The sequence below is a fragment of the Bos taurus genome, chromosome 5 (genome assembly GCF_002263795.3).
Source record: "Bos taurus isolate L1 Dominette 01449 registration number 42190680 breed Hereford chromosome 5, ARS-UCD2.0, whole genome shotgun sequence".
Classification (NCBI taxonomy): Eukaryota; Metazoa; Chordata; class Mammalia; order Artiodactyla; family Bovidae; genus Bos; species Bos taurus.
Genome location: NC_037332.1, coordinates 10,397,186 through 10,420,103, shown reverse-complemented (window position 1 = coordinate 10,420,103; position 22,918 = coordinate 10,397,186). Strand labels below are relative to the sequence as shown.

The 22,918-nt window shown below is 37.5% G+C and overlaps 1 protein-coding gene across 3 annotated transcripts in view; it reads left to right on the top strand.

The window, feature by feature from the left end:
- Positions 1-22,918, top strand: part of LIN7A (lin-7 homolog A, crumbs cell polarity complex component) — a 160,392-nt gene that overhangs the window by 86,456 nt on the left and 51,018 nt on the right. For 2 of the 3 annotated variants that reach the window (XM_059886488.1, NM_001079602.2), the window contains 2 exon segments: positions 15,182-15,253; positions 17,955-18,164. In XM_059886488.1, the coding sequence (XP_059742471.1) occupies positions 15,194-15,253; positions 17,955-18,164 (270 nt within the window). In that variant the 5' untranslated portion in view covers positions 15,182-15,193. 3 annotated transcript variants of the gene reach the window in all.

Below are 22,918 nucleotides of genomic sequence, written 5' to 3'. Positions count from 1 at the left end.
TGACTCTAAGTTTCTCCCAGAGGATAACATATACACTAAGGACTTCACTTACCAACTAACCAAATAGATAACTCACAGATTATATCTTCCAGCCCGTATTCTTCCTCTGGTCTTCAGACCTACATATAACTGCCTACTGAGCATCTCTTGGAGATGACACAGTGATTTAAACTCATTATCCTGCATCCATGCCCATGCCACCAAACTAGACCCTTTTCCATCTTTTCTCACCCGGAGGCTTCCAACACCCAGTTCTGTTCGGTTTACTCCTTAATTGTATTTAGCATCCTGCTCTGAAGTATATCCAGCATCGCATGCTTGCCAGAAAATTATAGTCTCATTTTCAACCATAATCCATTTATAACAACTTAAATATTGCACAGAACATACTTTAACTAAAATTTTATTCATTGTTTACCTGAAAATCCAGTCTAATGAGGCATCCTGTATTTTCACTTTTACCTCTGGCAACTTTATTATGAGCTATAATAATTTTATTCCAATCAACTGAATAATCAGGCTGGCTTTTACTGGGTTAAGTTTTTCTTTACTATTCGTTCGATTAGCTGAAATGACTCATATGACAATGACAGTATATACCTAATTGATCCAAAATGTACAGTTCATTTTCCTGATAAATGCATAATTTAAAAAGTAGAAGTTGATTTTACAAATCTGGCAGACTTGTAAGTACCCTGGTAAATTTCAAGTCTACTTAGCCAATATCCTAGAATTTTGGGATCCTTTATGAGATTTCACATTGTCTTAATTCAGTCAGAAAAAAAGATTTTAAGCCCGAAACTTTATTTGAATTTTACCCAAAATAAGCACATAGAGATTATCCAGTGCCTTTGAATGGTGCTATACTAATCGGAAATGACATCTTCCCAAAATTTTGTTCAGGCGTTTCCTGTCACAGGGGACTCTGGCTGTGTAACAAGGACAGGATGGGAACAGCTGCCTTAAGGGATTTCTTTTTTAGACAACAGTAAGGAAGGATATTTCTCCCTGGTGGCTTGGCCACCTGTCATGTGGACCCTGTGGAAATTCTCCATTGTGATTTCATTTTTTCCTTAAAGTTACTAAATAATTTGTACAAAATATTTATTTTGTTCAACCTTATGAAAGTTCTGTGTGTTAAGAAACCACTAGGAAATATAAACCAATTATAAAAGTAAATAGAAACGTTAATAGTTAACGGCATAGTTTTTAAAATTATAATCATCCTTCACTTTTATAGTTTCACAACTAATGCTTCTGCTTTTTATAACAGAATAATTATAATTAGTTTTGAAACTATAAAACTGAACAAAATATTGTCTGTTCCTTTTGGAAAATTTAAGTATATTCAGAATCATTTTAATTCACTTACAACAAATGATGTAACTAACATGGTAATTTTAAAAATGATGGAGATTCTGAAGACTGTGATATGTAACTTAAACCAATAGTTCTATGCCTCCCTACTGAGTTCCTCCAGAATTAAAACAAGAAAAAAAAATACAATATGCCATCCCATTACCATCAGGGATCAGAAGGCATTTAATCCTCTGTAGGAAGTGATCCAGCATTACCCTCCTTGAGGGTCCTCGCATCCTTGCCACATCATTTGGGAAGTAGAGTGCTAGAGAACTTTCTTAATGTGTACTTCTCATTAGAATTAGCCCATGAACAACATTTTAGAAAAAGTTCCCATCCCTTTAAAACTTGCCTAGGAGGATGGATAGGTATTTAAAGCCATCAATTTTACCTTCATCTATATCTAAGCATTGATGATCACTTGCAATTTGAGACTGTATTTTCCTTAAGCCTGGTAATACCATTTTCATAAATTCACTGTAACGCACGAGTTAGGTGACAAATTATGGACCATTTTAATCTAGCTTTTCTGCTGTTGTAGCCTCCTTGTGTCCTTTAAAGCAAATCGCAAATGGCTTGTATCACATTGCAGCAGAAAGTCTTGAGTTACGAAGTTGAGTTTTGAAATGAGAAACCATGAGAAGTAGACTTGAGATTTCAGTGCTATTAAGATGATAGCATCCTGGAGAAGGAAATGGCAACCCACTCCAGGACTCTTGCCTAGAGAATCCCATGGACAGAGGAGCCTGGCAGGCTACAGTCCACGGTGTCACAACAGCTGGACACGACTTAGTGACTAAAGCACCACCACAAGATGGTATCATAGCCAGTGGTCCAGGAGTGCTAAAATCCTCTCCTGCATTCCATCCATCTTCTTAAGGGGGTACCAACCGAGGTGAAAGACTTAAATAGAAAACAAATGACCACTTTGTTATTAGCATGGAAAGCACCCAAATCCTCTCTCTAGCGTGTCTCTTTCTGGTAAAAGGTAGATTGGAGAATGAAGTCTGGGCCTAGATATCCAAATGAATTCCCCATTTCCTCCAGTCTGAGTCTGAGATGTCAGGTTTGGCTTAAGAAGGTAGAATAGAAAATGAGAGGAACAGGTCCATCTTCTCCAAGCCAGCTGCCCCTACCTGAGTTCCCATGACATGGGTGCAAAAAGAGCAGAAGATGGGTCTCATGGCTCCTGACCTTTTAGAGACCCTATCAGTAACCATAACCTAATAAAAGTTGACCAGTCACATGAGCAGACAGGTCTTTCCCTGGGGATATTGAGGCAATAAGTAGACAGTTGTACAGAAGCTAACACGTGGAAGGGAAGGACCAGTAACATTTAGTTCCCCCACATGTCACATTTGTTTTCAGTCTTCAAATTCAGCATTTATTATTTTTGGTTTTGGTTATAAGTAATGCCATGATTTCTGGCAGGAATGTCAGTTGACATATTGATTTTACCAGTAATACCATCAAACATCTGCTTTAATGACTGAACCCTGTTTTTAAATCATTTAAGCCTAATAGAGGTGTATTATCTCTTCTCTATACCTGTCAATATTTTTATTGTCCAAAAGGGTGGCATGTTTTCATCAAAGTTGATAGTCCTGGAGAGATGTAGCATCCCCACTCCATTACTCTTGCCTGGAAAATTCCATGGATGGAGGAGCCTGGTAGGCTGCAGTCGATGGGGTCGCTAAGAGTCGGACACGACTGAGCAACTTCACTTTGACTTTTCACTTTCATGCATTGGAGAAGGAAATGGCAACCCACTCCAGTGTTCTTGCCTGGATAATCCCAGGGGCGGGAGAGCCTGGTGGGCTGATGTCTATGGGGTCACACAGTCAGACACGACTAAAGTGACTTAGCAGTAGCAGTCCAACTCTTTGCAACCCTTTGGACCATAACCTGCCAGGCTCCTCTGTCCATGGGATTTTTCAGGCAGAGTCCTGGAGTGGGTTGCCATTTCCTCCTCCAGGGGATCTTCCTGACTCAGGGATCGATCCTGTATCTCCTGCATTGCAAGCAGAAAAGATATTACTCAAGAATTTTTTTCACAGGATTGGTTTGACCCTTGATCTTACTGTAGTAGACATGACTTGTAACCAGTGTGTGCTTTTTTCTTTTCTTTTGAAAAAGTGGTTGGTTCTAGACATTAAATTTTATGCCCTAAATTTGTGGTTTATAGGAATTCTAACACTGTGATTTTAAACAGAACATTACCACAGTTAGAAAAGCATATGGGGACTATATCTATACATGGATAGCTATAGATTTAAATGTGTACAATTTAATTATGGCTACTGTTTTTCCAAAATGAAAGAAAAAATTCTAAACAAAAATTAGATATTTAAAAAAAATCTCCTCCTTAATAGATGGGCCACTTTCAATTGATCTGAAATTACTTCTACAAAACCTCCTAAAATAAGTAGACTGTGTATTTGGTGACATAATTTCTATTTTATTCTAGTCACATCTAGTACAGTATACTTATTCACATCAGGGCACTTGATTTCTGCATGCATGGACTCCATTAAATGCAATTAAATTTAGAGCCACACAGATTTGTTTTATGTATTAATACCTCCCTTGGCCTAAAATTTACTAAGATAAAAACTGCTGAGTTTATATTTTGATAAATACACTGGCTTAGCATTGTGAATGTTGTCCAAAAACCTAGGTGACCTTTAATTATATAAGAACATGAGAGATCTCAACCTTCACTTTTAATGTTATGAAAGTATTTAATATTTTAAAATCAGAGTCCACATCAAATAATTTTTCTTTATTCAACTCTTATCTGAGTTTCCAATTCTGAAAAATCAAGAAATTCATTCAAAAATTATAGATAGCTGTAGATATAAGTATCAGTCTCAGTACTCACATGGCATTTTTTTTCCTGCTTGCTTTTGAATAAAAACCTACATAATGAACACGATAATATGGTAGGATTTGGGCCATGTAATTTTCCCATTTAGACTTTTTTCATTCATTTTCTGTAATCTGATCTCATGTCTTCTTGCTTTTCTCCCTCTTGAAGTTTAACGTCATTTTCATTTTTCACAACGTTGCTGTAAGTTTTCTTTCTTTTTTCCAGTCACTGATATGGAGGAGTTTGTTTAATCTTGACTATAATTCTATTGACATTTTAGTAGTTAGCTTGTCTGTAATCAGGCACTGGAGTATTCTATGTTTGACAGAGATATTACCATTCATTAAAGTATGCCTTGCTTTCCACATTTATAAATTTTGAGGAATGGGGGCTAATGTCATCTTCTTATTATAATAAATACTTTCTTAAATATATGTAGGGCTTCCCTGGTGGCTCAGACGGTGAAGAATCTGCTTGCAATGTGGGAGACCTGGATTTGATCCCTGGGTTGGGAAGATCCCCTAGAGAAAGGAATGACTACCCACTCCAGTATTCTGGCCTGGAGAATTCCATGGACTGTATATGTATAGTCCATTGGGTTGCAAAGAGTTGGATATGACTGAGTGACTTTCACTTTAAATATATGTAGGTTTTTGTGTTTTGATGTTTTTATTTTTAGTTTCCAAAATAAAAGTTAAGTTTCTGAATATTTTCGTCTCTTTAGAAATATTTTCTGCCTTTTTAAAAATCAGGCGTATAATTGCCATAAAGTATACTTCCCCTTTTCAGTGTAAACTTTCAGAGCTTTAATAATCCTGTGTAGTCATCTTAACCATAACCTACATCAAGGTATTAGAACAGTTCTAACACCCCGCCCCAATTTTCTCATGCCTAATAGTCAATCTCTTCCCACCCTCAGCTACTGACAACCTTCGATCTGTTTTCTGACCTTGTTTATTATTTTGCCTTTTCCTGAGTGTCATATAAATGAAATCATTAGAGAGTCTGGCTTCTTTCACTGAGCAGCATGCAGTTGAGATTCATCCACACGGTTGCATGTATGAATAGCTTGCTCCTTTTTATTGCCCAGCAGTAGTCCATTGTACAGATGTGCTTCCATTTGATTATGCATCTACCTTTGAAAGCTATTGAGCTGATACCAGTTTGTGGTGATTATGAATAAAGCATGCTTGCATCTCATTTTTATATGAATTTACATTTTTATTTATCTTGGATAAATAGCTAAATGAAGGCAATGAATCTTACAAGATTAGGTTTAAATTTATAGAAAACTATTATTTTGTTTTCTCAGGAGGATGTGGCATTTTCCATTCCCACTAGCCATGTACAAGATTTCTAGTTATTTAACACTCTTGCCATACTAGTTAGGAGAAGGCAATGGCACCCCACTCCAGTACTCTTGCCTGGAAAATCCCATGGATGGAGGAGCCTGGTGGGCTGCAGTCCATGGGGTCGCTAAGAGTTGGACACGACTGAGCGACTTCACTTTGACTTCTCACTTTCATGCATTGGAGAAGGAAATGGCAACCCATCCAGTGTTCTTGCCTGGAGAATCCTAAGGACGGCAGAGCCTGATGGGCTGCTGTCTATGGGGCCGCACGGAGTCGGACACGACTGAAGCAACTTAGCAGCAGCAGCAGCCATACTAGTTATTGTCAGGATTTTTTGAAATCTCAACATTTTAGTAAGTGTGTACATGGATCTAACTATGGTTTTAATTTGAATTTCCTAGTGATTAATGATGTTTACTATGTTTTCATAGTTGCCACCCATGTATCTTCCTTGATGACATGCCTGTTCAGATACTTTACCCTTTTTTTTTTTTTTTTGGACTTGCCGGGAGGCTTATGGAATCTCAGTTCCCCATCCAAGGATTGAATCTGGGCTACAGCAGTGAAAGTCTGGAATCCTAACCAAACTCTCTCTATTTTACATAGTTTTTAATTGGATTGTTTTCTTGTTATTGACTTTGGAGAGCTCTTTATATATTGTGGATAGGAGGCCATTTTTAGCTATGTATTTGCAAACATTTCCTCTCAGTCAGCTTGTCTTTTCATTTTCCTAGTTATTTTCTGCATTTTTAACTGTATTTTTATCCTTTACTCTTAGTTTCTAAACCCTCATATTAACAAATTTACTTTGATTTCTAACAAAACTTGCAACTTTTGGAATTGGAAGAGGCTAGAAGGAAACAGACTCCAAATATAGCATAGTTACATATAACATTTACTTGAATAATATAGCAATGAGGAATTCTCTTGGCCGAAAATAGTATAAAATCCAACTTAAATGGCTTAGACAAATAAGACTGTTTTTCTTCATTACAAGAAGTTGAGAGTAGGCAGCTGATCACAGAGATTCAGGAGGCCCATGTGATCAGAGCTGATGTCTATAGGTTTTGTTGGCCTTTCTCTTGTAGTTAAAGGTTGCTATCACAGCTGATAATATTCCCTCAGACAAGAAACAGAGGGAGAAAAAAGGACAGTACTTGTACCAAGACAGCAACACTTTCACAGAAACCTCTCATCTACTTCTGGTTGAATTCTCACTGGACAGAACTGGGTCGTGTGTCTAGTCAGTGCTGGGAGGAGGGGGTTGAAAATAGGGCTGGCGTAAGGCAAGCCTTCCTTGTGTCTGTCTCATGCAACAACTTTAAAATAACACCCAAATGCACAAGTCAATAAAACTGTCTGCAAGAGCAGAAGATAACAATCGGAATCTAGTTTTGAACTTAAAAGTTTTTTTTCTATACTTGGTGGCCAAGCAGCTAAACTCTAACGGCATCTTTCCAATTGAATCTTAGACATGCATGTAATAGTAATAATAAAAATATGGCAGCTATTATAATAAAAGTATAAGAATAAGATGTCATGGTTCATGAAGCTACATAACTTTTTCTTCTTTGGCTAACTCTTGAAGATAGTGTTTTACATAGTAGAAAAGTAAGATTCATAGGTAATACATTCCTTAAAGTCACAGAGAAAAGGGACTGAGAACAAGAAACTCATGATATAGAGTGGTCATCCCTTTCCTATATCTCTGTACCAATCAGAGTTTTCAAGATCAACAGCAATGATTCAATGTAAAGTTCATATTGATACTGTCTACATAGTCTATGATGGAGAAGGCAATGGCACCCCACTCCAGTACTCTTGCCTGGAAAATCCCATGGATAGAGGAGCCTAGTAGGCTGCAGTCCATGAGGTCGCTAAGAGTTGGACACGACTGAGCGACTTCACTTTGACTTTTCACTTTCATGCATTGGAGAAGGAAATGGCAACCCACTCCAGTGTTCTTGCCTGGAGAATCCCAGGGATGGGGGAGCCTGGTGGGCTGCCGTCTATGGGTCGCACAGAGTCGGACACGACTGAAACGACTTAGCAACAGCAACAACAACATAGTCTGTGATAAATGAAAGCTCAGAGGCAAAAATCCTCTTGCACTTGAATTTTAGCTATTTGTTTTAACTCTATCTAAGTGGGAACTATAAACTTGGTACACAAGAGAAGCTTTTGCTGTGTTTGAATTTGTTATTCTCTCAGAGACATTTTTTCTCTCCAGAAAAAGTAGACTATCTGCTTTTAAATATAAAGAAAAAGTAAAATTTAAACTTTTCACTTAAAATATTTTAAAGTAGCCCCTCTTTGGTAAACACTAATATTAGCTCAAAGTTTTAGAAGCAGCCAGTATTTTTTTTTTTCATATTTTGGCCCATATGCCTAACATACTGAGTAGAATAGCCCATAAGTGAATATTAGCTGAATGAATTAATGAATGAATCTTTTTGAACCAACTCACTACACTTCCAATGCTTTTATTGAATTAATCTGTATTTGTCGATTTTCAGTATGTTAGAATAGATTCTGGGCTTTCCTGATGACTCTGCCTGCAATGCGGGAGACTTGGGTTCAATCCCTGGGTTGGGAAGATCCCCTGGAGGAGGGCATGGCAACCCACTCCAATATTCTGGCCTGGAGAATCCCATGGACAGAGGAGCCTGGTGGGCTACAGTCCATGGGGTTGCACAGAGTCAGACACGACTGAGCAACTAAGCAGCTGTGCTCATGACTGAGCACAGCACGGCAGAATAGGTTCTAAATACACAAAATGCTTGTTGAATTTGTGGGATTTACTCAAGGTTAGGGAATTATTGATTAAAATGTAAAATAAAACCCTGTGGGAAGAGTTTTTATAAATTATTTGACTTTTCACTAGGAGTTAAATGTATCATATCCAATAGAATATGCTTAGAAATAGTGTAGGTAAAGTTTGCCAAACGTCTGGGGACCCAAAAGATTCCGAGGACCATAAGCCCCATCCCACTGTCCCTTCAAGAAGCCCATACAAGAGTTTTCTGTTTCCCATCAGAAACTGTCTCAGGGTATCTGGAAAGTACTCTAGCTTTCCATAACAACTTTCTTCAAAATTTATACTTTTACAGTTGTCCTTGAAAAGTAAGATAGGCAGGGATAGGCTTTGCCCCTTAGGAAATAAAAGGCTAAGAAATGTTCATAAGATGACACAGCTAATGAAAAGATAATTAATGTCTCCAGGCTTTGACTTCGAGCATGACCTTTATAGCTCACTTTTGAAAGCCAAGTAATCAGAATCTATTGTATTTTATAGGATGAAAGCTGACAATAATACTCGATTTCACTTTGTATGTTAAAACCAGAAAAGAGGATTAAAGTGCTGTTTCACTTTCATTTGGAGTGATATATTTGTTGATTTCAGAACCATATTGTAAATTTACAGCTACCACTTGTTTAGTGGTATAAACATAAAAAATTCAGAAACTTTTATTCTGAATATAAGAACTTGTGACATCTGCACATCTGTTTCAACACATGCTGTCAAAATAGTAGTGGTCTGATGTTGTCTCAATATAAGAGAACCTGATGTGGTTAAAAGAGGAAATATTTGGGAGGCAGTTAGATATGAATTTCTGTACCAAACTGACCACTGACTAGCTGTGTAATTATGGGCATGTTGCCATCTCCATGGCTGTTTTCTTGTGTGCAGAATGCCTGAACCACAAATTGTGAGAATGAAATGAACTCATGGATATAAAATGCTTAGCACTACACTTGGCCTACACTTGATATTTGACTCCAAAAATTATTTATTGAACATTTAGAAGACTCTTTACTCAGTGCTATACAAATTACATTTTCCAGCTCACAAATTACTACATATCAAAAGAAAATCGGTATCTCTGTTTACTAGTTCAGGGTTTTCCAATCTCAGCTTCATTGACATTTTGGTAGGTAATTCATTACTGGAGTGGGGCAGGCTACCCTGACCATTGTAGGCTGTCTAGCAGCATCCCAGGCCTCTACGTACTAGAGGCCAGCAACACCATCACTCTCCCCATTTGTAACAACCCAAGATGTCTCCAGATATTGCTCAGTGTCTCCTGGAGGTGGGGACAAAATTGTCCCTTGTCGAGAACCACAGTCTTGATCAATTCTTCCTAAAAGTGTTCACAGCCTCCTAGTCCTAGAAGATTCTTCCTCAAAGTTCCCAGGGTCAAATACATTGGGAAACATTAAATAGTAATAATAGTAATTAATTTCTTATGCATTTACTATATCCCATGGACAGCTCTTATCTCATTGAATCTTCACAACAGAAGAACTACAAGTTAGTTGCTGCTTTAAGCACATTTTTCAAACTAAAAATTGAGCCCAGAGAAATCAAGTAACTGATCAAGGCTTAGGGTTTGTTTCCTCCAGAGTATGTGCAGTTATCTATACACACTACTTTTCTTATATGGCCCGTTTTTAAATTCACAATTCAAACTGGGGTATTAGGATAATTATTCTTAATTTGTATTTATCTCAGACTCTTAGAAAATTATTTTTTGCTTTTGTGCTTCAATTTTCCTCCTTTTATTTTTTATTGAAATATAATTGACATATATTAGTTTCAAATGTACAACATAGCAATTCAGTATTTGTCTATACTGTGAAATAATCACCACAGTAAGTCTAGTTAGCATCCATAACTGTGAATAGTTACAAATTTTTTTCTTCTTTTCCTGGTGAGGAGGACTTTTATGATCTACTCTGTTAGCAACTTTCAAATGTACAATACATAGCTCCATGGCGTCACAGTGAGTCAGACATGACTAAGCACGCATACATACACAGTACTGTTAACTGTAGTGACCTTGCTGTCCACTGTATTCCCATGACTGATTTTATAACTGAAGTTTGTACCTTTTTGCCCACCCCCTCTCTGGCAACTACCAATCTGTTTTCTGTATATATGAGCTTGGTTCCATTTGTTTGCTTGTTTTGTTGTTGTTTTTTTTTTGTTTACATGCAACATATAAGTGAGATCATATGGTATTTATCTTTCTCTGTCTGACTTATTTTAGTTAACGTAATGCCTTCAGGATCTATATACTTTATTACAAATTGCAAGATTTTATTCTTTGGCTGACTAGTATTCCCTTGCCTGTTTATCCATTGATGTCTACTTAGTTTGTTTCTATACCTTCAGTTCAGTTCAGGTGCTCAGTCGTGTCCGACTCTGCGACCCCAGGAATCACAGCATGACAGGCCTTGGCTCTCCTAACTAATGCTGCAATGAACATATTGCATATATGTGCATATATAGATATGTGTGTGTGCATATATCTTTTTGAGTCAGTGTTTTCATTTTCTTTGGGTAAATACCCAGAAGTGCAATTACTGGATCATAATATAGTTCTATTTTTAATTTTTTGAGGAAATTCCACAATATTTTCCATAGTGGTTACACTAATAGGACTTCCCTGCTGGCTCAGACGATAAAGCATCTGCCTACAGTGTGAGAGACCCAGGTTCGATCCCTGGGTCGGAAAGATCCTCTGGAGAAGGCAATGGCAACCCACCCCAGTACTCTTGCCTGGAAAATCCCATGGATGGAGGAGCCTGGTAGGCTACAGTCCGTGGGGTCGCAAAGAGTCAGCCACGACTGAGCGACTTCACTTTCACTTTACAGTAATTTACAATTGCATCAACAGTGCACGGGGGTTTTCTTTTCTCCACATCCTCTGCAACTCTTGCTATTTCTTCTCTTTTTGGTAATAGCCATTCTAACAGGTGTGAGATGATATCTCATTATGGTTTTGATTTGCATCCCCTGATGATTAGTGATGTGTTAGTGATGTTGAGCTTCTTTTCATGTGCCTGTTGGCCATCTGTACGTCTTCTCTGGAAAAATGTCTATTCAGATACCCTGCCCATTTTTAAATTAGATTGTTTTATTTTTGGTGTTGAGTTGTATGAGTTCGTATATTTTGAATATTATCCTCTTATCAGATATGTGATTTGCAAATATTTTCTCCCATTAAGTAAGTTGCTTTTTCATTTTGTTGATGGCTTCCCTTGCTGTGCAGAAGCTTTTTAATTTGATGTAGTCTCATTTGTTTATCAGAGAAGGCGATGGCACCCCACTCCAGTACTCTTGCCTGGAAAATCCCATGGACGGAGGAGCCTGGTAGGCTGCAGTCCATGGGGTCCCAAAGAGTTGGACATGACTGAGCGACTGAGCGACTTCACTTTTCACTTTCATGCATTGGAGAAGGAAATGGCAACCCACTCCAGTGTTCTTGCCTGGAGAATCCCAGGGACGGGGGAGCCTATTGGGCTACTGTCTATGGGGTCGCACAGAGTCGGACACAACTGAAGTGACTTAGCAGCAGCAGCAGCAGAGTAGCAGCATTTGTTTATTTTTGCTTCTGTTACCTTTGCTTTTAGAGTCAGATCCAAAAAATTATCTCTGAGATCACTATCAAGAAGCTTACCACCTATGTTTTCTTCTATGAGTTTTACGGTTTTAGGTCTAACATTCAAGTGTTTAATCTATTTTGAATAAATTTGTGCATATGGTCTAAGATAATTGTTTAGTTTCATTCTTTTGCGTGTGGCTGTCCAGTTTTCTCAACAGTGTTTATTTGTAAGAATGTCTTTTCCCTATTGTGTACTCTTATTTCCATTATCATAAATTAATTGACCATACACTACAGGTTTATTTCTGGGCTCTCCATTCTGTCACATTGATCTATGTCTGTTTTTATGTCAACACCATACAGTTTTGGTCACTACAGCTTTGTAATATAGTTGGAAACTAAGGTAGATGATGCCTCCAGCTTTGTTCTCCTTTTTCAAGATTGCTTTGTCTATTCAAGGTCTTTTGTGGTTCCATATAAATTTTAGGATTATGTTCTATTTTTATGAAAAATGTCTTTGGAATTTTGATAAGAATTGCATTAAATCTGTTGATTGTGTTAAACTTAGATGAGAGTCTTCCTGATGGAAGGGCATTCCAAACAGAACACACAGCATGTGCAAAGGCCTGAACAACTCAGAGGGTGTGATATGTTTGGTTAATGCTCAGAGAGGAGGAAAGGAAGTACGAAAACAAGACTAAGAGAGCACACTGGGTTCTGCATTGTTTTGCTAGCTGGACTTTTGTAAGCATTTGACTTTGCAACCTTTACTGTAAGGGCAAGAGGCAGCCAGGAGCACCGAAGCAGCATGGTCTGGTTGATGATGATAACTAAAGTCCATAGTGCTTTGTTGGTGGAAAGACCCAGTTGACATTAATGCAGTGCTTTGAGCAACAGATAGTAAGTCAGAATGGAGCAAAGGGGTCAAATTTGAGAGAGTTTTAACAAGTGAAACAGGCTAGAGAAAATCTTCCTCTTAAATAGGCTGTAAGAGCAAATAAGTGGCATTTGTAGAAGGGCTATTTCTACAAAACAAAATGATGTACTGTCTAGGAAGTAGCATGGAAACATGTATAGCAGCTATTTTGATAATCTGAAGAATTTGCATTAGCAGGTCCCAGTTACACAAAATGCTCTTCAGAAAACTGTGCTCCTCCCTGTTTAGATTTCCTACAGAAATTGGATACCATGGTTATTTAGTGGAAGTACAAGATAAAAGGTAGATTCTGAGTAGTCCTCCTGCCCTTCTAGTCCAGACTGTTTTATCTTTCTTCTCCTTAAATATGCTACCTGGGGAAGATGAATCAGCATTAGTGGGGAATTCAACCAAATCTATTTGAGAAAGGAGCCAATAAAAAAATGTTGGGAAATTAGTCCCAGGCACTCAATGAATGGTTGTTGAATTGATCAACTTTTGAATTGACCTTAATAACTTTTAACTTAAGTATATAAAGTATGATTAATAGAAAAGAAAAGAAATCTTCAATTTAAATTTTCCTATTTTATCTTTTATTGGTATAGCTTATGGGTCACTCCTGAAATATATTCCAGTATAATACCAAATGGACTTTTACCTTTGTGGTTTGCTGTACTGTGCTTAGTTGCTCAGTCATATCCAACTCTTTGCAACTCCATGGACTGTAGCCTGCCAGGCTCCTCTGTCCATGGGATTTGCCAGGCAATAATACTGGAGTGGGTTGCCATTTCCTTCTCCAGGGAATCTTCCCGACACAGGGATCAAACTCGGGTCTCCTGCTTCACAGGCAGATTCTTTACTATCTGAACCACCATGAGAAGAGGGAGGTGCTACTTTGAGGACACTGAATCCAGGAACAGACCTAAGCTGAGAGTAAGAGAAAGATAGGACTCTTACTTTAGCAACTTAAATGAGAGGCTTGATGTAGCATGCATTATCAGTTCCCACCATGGGAAGATTTATTATTTAAATCTTCAAAATGAGCATATAATCAAGCATATTTAATCATGTTATTTTTCAAAACGTCTTCTTCAAACTGTCCTTTAAAAGTTATCTTCTACACTTCAGTTTATTTAAAATTAAGCAATACATTTTAGCAACTGATTTCCTAACCCCATCCTTGGTAGTTTAGAGGAAAAATATAACAATATTTCTGTTATGTTTCAACAGTCTCTATAGTTGTGTCTCAGTTCAGTTCAGTTCAGTCACTCAGTCGTGTCTGACTCTTTGTGACCCCATGAATCGCAGCACGCCAGGCCTCCCTGTCCATCACCAACTCCCGGAGTTCACTCAGACTAACGTCCATCGAGTCAGTGATGCCATCCAGCCATCTCATATAGTTGTGTCTAGAATCATACTTAGTAATAATATGTTCTTTCTAGGAAGTAACCTGTTGGGGTTGGCGTTCTGAGAGTGTTACTTCAGTAAAAGGATCCATACAAAATAATTATTATTTACTCATATTTCAGATGGACAAAAAGAATCCAAGTGGTAAAGTGGTTCAACCAAGACCTCATAGTTCCCAAATTATATTAAAAGGCTCAAACACAGGTCCACTAGTCAGCAAAACCTGTATGCTTACTGTAACATCATTCTAGACTCAGATTTTACCCTCCATTCTTTCCGTGTCACCTAAGTGTTAACATGAACCCGTAGTGCATATGTTGTTCTGTATACCAGTTCCGAGAATCTCTTACTTGACTTGTCTTTGCTCTTGAATCTCTGTAGTTCCAAATTATGACTGTGTATCAGCAACACATTCCAACATGCATACCTTCCAGTCAGTGTTCAAGGAAAAGATATTGTCATCTCAGTGTTGTGGAATTTTGAAAACTGTTTTTAAAGTATCACCTAGATTCAGGAAATAACTATATACATCATTTTTATTACATATTTGAGAGCTAGAACTGTAAATAATGGTAAACATTTTTACCAAAGGGTTTTTTTTTATAAAACCAGATATAGAAGTTTTATTACTTGATAAACAAGGAATGCCAAATTTAAAACTTCTGAATAAAAATGATTGCCTTATCTTTTCTACAGCAACCTCCTCCAACCCAGCCAAAAAAATAGGAGGGATTTTTAGATCAAATCATCAGGATAATTGATCCAGACCTGTTTCACTTTGTGATAGGGAACTTCTGTCTTAGCAATGAAAATTTATTGTCCTATCTGCAATGAAAGAATTGATATTCTTAATGTTCTTACACATTCTTTTTTTATGTGAACATTTTAGGTGTATCAATATATGCATGAAACGATAACTGTTAATGGCTGTCCCGAATTCCGTGCCAGGGCCACAGCAAAGGTAAGACTTGAGTAACTTTAAAAATATACTTAACCCCAGTGATCTAGTAATTGATTGTGCGCGTGTGTGTTTCAGGTATTCTCGTGTGTACACTGTAAGAGAATTTAGACATCAGTGGCAGCCCAGAGTCTAGAACCAGTACTACTTCCCAGGTAAAAATCCTAATGGAAAAATTGAACGTTTCTGCTGCTTCTGTAGCTTAAGAAAGGAGAATGATTTCATTAAACTCACTAAATGTTCATTTGGCACAAGCAAATCTACTGGTTCATCGTATGAAATACTTCTTGGTTTTCTGACACATTCTTCTGATCCAAAAGAACCTGTTCACTATTCAATGCATGGAAATTTATTTGCACAAGTCTAAAGGTTTGACTCAAGCTAGACATGGCAAGAACTCACCTGATACCCACTGATGGAGGATTTTTCCATGTACTACTCAGCAGAGCAGCTGAACGAATATGATATTGACCTAAAGGGAAGGCTTGTTGGCTGTTGTGGTAGAGACTACATTTGCTCTTGAAAAACTCCAATCCAGAGATTGCAGAGACCCTATGAATGAAAATGTTACAGCAGTAGGATCATGAGATTATATGGAAAATAGACCATAGGAAATAACAGTTTTAACCTAAAATTACTACTGCAGTTCTTATTTTATAAGTGCAGAAATGTTATAGTAGATATACATTTGCTTTTTAAAAGCTTTTCTCTTTCTAATAATATATAAGAATAACTGTTGGAAATAATCAGAATTTTCCATTTAATTCTTTTGTGTTACATCACCTCTTACTTGGTTTCTCTCCTGACTTTTAAGTTTTCATTCTGTAACTGAACACTGTAGACTTGTGACTATTTTTTCGTTTTTGTTTTTTAATTTTTTTTTAACCCAGGCACAAAAAGGGTATTATTATCATTACATCATGCTTTGCTTGTACTGAAGTGAAACACACACAGAAAAATGATCCCTACATGGTTTAATTAAGGGGAAAGTGAATTATGTAGTATTTTACCATTCTCATTTCTTATTCATGTAGAACAGCAGGATAGCAGCATAATGTTGCAATAGCACAATATTTTCTGGTTGTTTCTGGGCTGTCTGCATTGCATCCATGTCAGCCATTAAAACCTATGCATGACAACAGGGTTTGCATGAGCAAATGCATGTAGCTAAAAACAAGCCATTATTTCCATTTCATTCACTATCTTTCACTAAATGCAGACAGTAGCATAATGCTAAGTTGATGTGTTAATGCTGTGTGTGAAAAAGAATGTACAGTTGTTGGGAATCAGTATTTTCAGTGTTGAGTAAATCGCTTTATAATAGACATTTAACCAGCTGTGGTTAAGGCAGGTTACTGGAGGTGGAAAATAAGAAGCAGGCAATATTCTTACTTTATTTCAATGGAAGGGAGGGGGTGAAAACTAATGGTAAGTTATTTCTTTAACTTATTTTTTAAAACTAATATATATGAGTTTTAAAATAAACGTATGTCCATATTAAATTGTATTTTGTACATCTAGGTATAAAACCATGGACTTCTCATTTTACCTACATTGCTAGAGTAGTTGAAATATCAATTTTAAATATAAGGGGGAAAAAACCTGTGCCAGATAAGAGGACCTCTCATAATAATATGGAATACTGATGTGGAATAATTATAATCTGTTTGAATCTATTATTTTGTTTTAGCTTTTTTTCTTTTAGGCATTTTCAATTTAGGAAAAAAGTAGTAAATTTGTTAAGCCAGTGGTTACAGTGCTCCTTGGTGTATTGAGTTATTATTTATGAACATTTATCAGGTGTCGCTAGTGGTAAAGGAACCGGCCACCAATTCAGGAGACATAAGAGATACAGGTTCGATCCCTGGATCAGGAAGATTCTCTGGAGGAGGGCATGGCAATCCACTCCGGTATTCTTGCCTAGAGAACCCCATGTGTTGACCCCATGTGTGTCCATAGGGTCACAGAATCAGACACAATTGAAGCTACTTCATGCATGCACAAGCACCAAGTTAGACTGTGTAATACAAAAAAGTGGAAGCCACAGTCTCAGCCCTTAAGGTGCTGGTGATCAGCACGTATATAATATATGCAATAATTGTAGTTTATGTACTGTATGTAGGTATTATATGCACCAAAGCTATTTGGAATCCAAGGATAGGAAGAATTGCATCTAACCAAGACCTCTGGGAAAGATTTTTATGAAAAAGGGAAAACTTTGTCATAATGGGTAAGATGTAGAACGGTGGAAATAGTTGAGCTGAGCTTTGCCAAAGAAAGGAATTATAAAGGACCCCACTCCAGTACTCTTACCTGGAAAATCCCATGGATGGAGGAGCCTAGTGGGCTGCCGTCTGTGGGGTCACACAGAGTCGGACACGACTGAGCGACTTCCCTTTCACTTTTCACTTTCATGCATTGGAGAAGGAAATGGCAACCCACTCCAGTGTTCTTGCCTGGAGAATCCCAGGGACAGAGGAGCCTAGTGGGCTGCCGTCTGTGGGGTCGCACAGAGTCGGACACGACTGAAGCAACTTAGCAGCAGCAGCAGCAAATGAAGAAAGCCCCCTCCATCCCTTTTGTATTCTTTCTTTCACAGGAGAATGCTATAAAATAGGAGGAGTTGCCCGGTCTACGCACTGCAAATCGTGTGAATAGCCTTATTTCCCTCGTTTTATCACCAAATGATCATCTTTTCTTTCAGGCTACAGTTGCAGCTTTTGCAGCTAGTGAAGGCCATTCCCACCCTCGGGTAGTCGAACTGCCAAAGACAGATGAAGGCCTTGGTTTTAACGTGATGGGAGGAAAGGAGCAAAATTCTCCCATTTATATCTCTCGCATCATTCCTGGAGGGGTGGCTGAAAGACACGGAGGCCTCAAGAGAGGAGACCAGCTGCTATCAGTGAATGGAGTGGTATGTTCATAACATAATCAGAGGTTTTTCACTCTGAGTACATCCTCCCCTCCCCCATCGCTGTTATTGAATCAGTGTTGAAATCCTAGAGCAAATCTTTATATTGTGTCCAAACAACTTCCTAAGCATTGATGGATATCAAACCTACAAAAGAGATAATTTTATAGCTTTGATTTACCATTTTGTCTTGTTCAGGGATAATAAAGAGGACCTCCTAGGAAAATCATCCCAAGATATTATTCCAGCTAGTAGAATTTTCCCCACATAATACTCTAATTGAATTAATACTTAAAAGAACATAATTTCAAGTTACTTTTATTCAAAGTTTGTTGTTATTCAGTCACTGAGTTGTGTCTGACTCTTTTGCAACTCCATGGACTGCAGCATACCAGACTCTCCTATCCTTCATCAGAGATACGAATGAATTTCCTCAAATTCATCTTTAATCTCAGAGCTTGCTCAAATTCATGTCCATTGAGTTATTCAAAGTTACTGTAGGCAAATATACACATTTAAAAAATAAAGCTAGAACTTTTACCCTATTTATTTTTCATTTTAATTATAGAAGAAGGATGCCTTTAATATGTATAATAATAACACACATGGAAAAGGCTAATGCACAGGTAATTCTTTAAGCCAAGTAAACAGCTACAGTAAAATAAAAATATATTAGCCCCTTTCCTGAAAAAAAAAGGGGGGGGAGTATCTATTCATTATATTTATCTTAGTTTTCACATGAAGTGAAAAGTATGAACATATATTTTTTCACAGTCTCAAATTCTTTGGATGCCATTACCTTTACATGTAATAATGAGTTGTTAATGAAATGGCTTCATGTGAAATGCATAATTCTTCCCTTCTACTTAAATCAAAAATAATAACCCAAAAGCAAAAATTTCAGAAGTATGAATAGAAACATATCAAAGCTTACTTTTCTTTTCACCTTGGATCTGTCTTCTAAGAACTTAAGGTTTAAAAAAATAAATTAGATTTGTGTTTTTGTGGTATAGTGATTTCTGCTAAGGACATAATATCCAAAATAAATGCATTTGAAATGTGATATTTTGTTTATAGCCATGGAATAAATTCTTCTGTATTTATATCTTGCATTTTTTTGGCGTGACTAGTAGTTTTATAGAACCCCAAATTATTCAACTCTGCAGATCTCTCATGTACATCAAAATCACCAATCCATGAATATTTTATATCCCTTCAGCATTCCAATTCTAAAATTACCATTTCATTTACTTTTTTCTATGCAACAATGCTTTAAAATGAGCTTTTTTATTGACCTTTAGATAACTAGGACTTTTTCAAAGCATGTTTCAACTGATAATTTCATAGTTAAGTTTTCTAGGGGAGGACTCTAAAGCTAGGTCATGCAATTATGTCACAAAGTAATCTGTGCCTCACTGTGTGAATTTATGATTTCTCTGAATGTATTGGGTAGATCAAAGGAAGATATTTTTTTTAATATATAAAAAACATATATAAAAATATTTTAAAAAGATATATATTTTTAAAAGAACCAAAAATATATTCATAGTAAGTGTATTTATGTAAAGCTACAGAAAGTTTATATTAAATCAATATTTAGTTGACTTCATTTAAGCTATCTGTCAAAAGGGCAAAAGAACCTTTGTTTAACCCATAAGTTTGTAGGGAACAGAGCTGTTGGCATTTAATAATCACTCCGCTATTCCTTGCAATGATCTGGGACTTTATCTGGCAGATTGCAGGCGCAATGGAATCAGACACATCAGACTCTACCACTCAATATCCATGGATTTGATAGATTGTTGTTGTTGTTCAGTCACCCAATCATGTCCAACTCTTTGCGACCCCATGGACTGCACCATGCCAGGCCTCCCTGGCCCTCACCATCTCCCAGAGTTTGCCCAAGTTCATGTCCATTGCATTGGTGATGCCATCCAGTCATCTCTTTCTCTGACATCCTCTTCTGCTTTCAGTCTTTCCCAGCATCAGGGACTTTTCCAGTGAGTTGGCTGTTTGCATCAGGTAACCAAAATACTGGAGCTTCAACTTCAGCATCAGTCCTTCCAATGAATATTCAGAGTTGATTTCCCTTGCTGTCCAAGGAACCCTCACGAGCCTTCCTAGTTTGAAATCATCAATTCTATGGCACTCTGCCTTCTTTACAGTCCAGCTCTCACAACCTTACATTACTACTGGGAAGACCATAGCCTTGACTATACAGAGCACACTGTCTAAGTTTGTCGTAGCTTTCCTGCTGAGAAGCGGTCGTTTTCTAATTTCATAGCTGCAGTCACCATCTGCAGTGATTTTAGAGCCCCCAGATAGGAAATCTGTCACTACTTCTACCTTTTCCCCTTCTATTTGCCATGAAGTAATGGGGCCAGATGCCATGATCTTAGTTTTTCTAATATTTAGTTTTAAGCCAGCTCTTTCACTCTCCTCCTTCACCCTCATCAAGAGGCTCTTTAGTTCCTCTTCGCTTTATGCCATTAGAGTGCTATGATCTGCATATCTAAGGTTGTTGATGTTTCTCCTGCCTATCTTGATTCCAGCTTGTGACTCATCCAGGCTAGCATTTCTCATGACTTCGCTCAGTTGTGCCCAACTCTTTACAAGCCCATGGACTGTAGCCCGCCAGGCTCCTATGTTCATGGAATTCTCCAGTCAAGAATAGTGGAGTGGATTGCCATTCCCTTCTCCAGGGGATATTCCCGACCCAGGGATTGAACCCAGGTATCCTATATTGCAGTCTGAGCCACCAGGGAAGCTCAGTGTGTAGGTTAAATAAACGGTGACAGCAGGCAGGCCTGCCGTGCTCCTTTCTCAGTCCTGAGCCAATCAGTTGTTCCATACAGAGTTCTAACTGTTGCTTCTTAACTCACATACAGGTTTCTCAGGGGACAGGTAAGATGGTCTGGTATTCCCATCTCTTTAAGAGCTTTCCGCAGTTTGTTATGATCCACAGTCAAAGGCTTCAGCATAGTCGATGAAACAGAGGTAGATGTTTTTCTGGAATTCCCTTGGTTTTTCTATGATCCAACAAATGTTGGCAATTTGATCTCTGGTTCTTCTGCCTTTTCGAAAACCAGCTTGGGCATCTGGAAGTTCTTGGTTCATGTAATGCTGAAACCTAGCACACAAGATTTTAAGCATGACCTTACTAGCATGGGAGGTGAGTGCAATTGTCCGATGGTTAAAACATTCAAGTACGAAGATTGACCTCTTCCAGTCAGTAGAAAAGGATTTAGTTAATGGATTAATAACCCCTAAACTGAATTTCCTAATCTGAATAAGGCGAGCAGGGACTAATTTTAAGAGGTTGAATGAAAATTAAAATGAGGCAAAATGTCTGTTGAGAACTATCCTATGATAATTTGGTCACACACAAATTAAGTGTGTAAGTGTGGTTAGTGAAGAAACTTGAAGAGAGTTAGCAGTCCCCCTATGATATTGCTAATGCTAGTTATGTAAGTTTTAAAGCAAAGTCTGCTGTCCATAAAAGCATATTTTAGCAAACATTTATTAGCAAAAAGGCATTAATAGACTCATACAACCTCTTTGGTTAAGTTTGATAACATCCTAGTTTGGTCCATTCAGATGTTCCAAACCCTGAAACCTTGAAACCTTGAAAAAAGGGTTTATTTGAGGCAGATGAAACAACATGCCAGAGCCAAGATTTTTGTTATAGTCAGCATCAGAAATTCTATTAAACTGGCAGTTGGAAATAAGAAGCTTTAGTGATCAAACTTACACCACTAATCTTTTGGTGCAAGCTGTGAGCCTCCTTAAGATTTTTGCAACCTGGTCATGCAAAGGTGGGAAATATCTCCAGAATCTTTAGTATTCCACTTATATTTAAAACCTTTAATTTTGTTGATTAAGTTCCATTTATCATGCTAATTCATAAGTCACTAATTTTGCCAGTAAGAATCCATTTCTGACAAACTGATGCTAATAAACAAAACATCCTTAAGATGGGTATAACAGAAGCTTTTGTAGTGCGACCAGCCTCTGGAGTACCTCTCTGATGTACTGTTTGCTGACCACCTAGACTGATTTAGGCTTCTCAGTGTGTAATGTAAAATATTGCATATCTATAAAATCAAACTATGCATTATAAACTACCTATTTTAAAGTACCTAAAGGTAAGTTATATACATTTTAACAGCACCTAGTATTTATCAGGTATTCATCGAAAGGTAGTTTTCATTCTGTAAGTGAGAAATTTCATGACCCAGTGGGTTTCCAATTGTCAGCCAAAGTAGTTAATCCAATGCAATAACCCTGGGCTGCTAATACTGAATCCACAAGTCTTCTCAATATAAATAATTCCAGGCAGATAGCAGTATTTAATGGGAAAAAAAAAAATTGTTCTGTAATGGAAGGACCACAAAAGAGAAAATGTTAGCAAATGATCAATTTACACTTTAAAATAAAGTACCATTTGGGAAAATTAATATGGGATATTTTTAGAACATACCATCCTAAACTGAGAACAAATTCTGTAAGAGTGATTTGAATAGATGAAGCAAACCTTACTACCTCAGTACAAGTCTTCTGGAGAAAATTTCCTACTGTCCTACTTAAAAAGTAAGGAAATTGCTGCATGGACCTTTTAACATCTGAAAAGACACCTGAAAAGATGTATTAATTATGTATGTTTGTATTTATGCTCTACCTGTATTTAGGAAGGATATATCATGATTATCTGGGCCTCTGTGGTGGCTCAGATGGTAAGGATCCACCTGAAGTGCAGG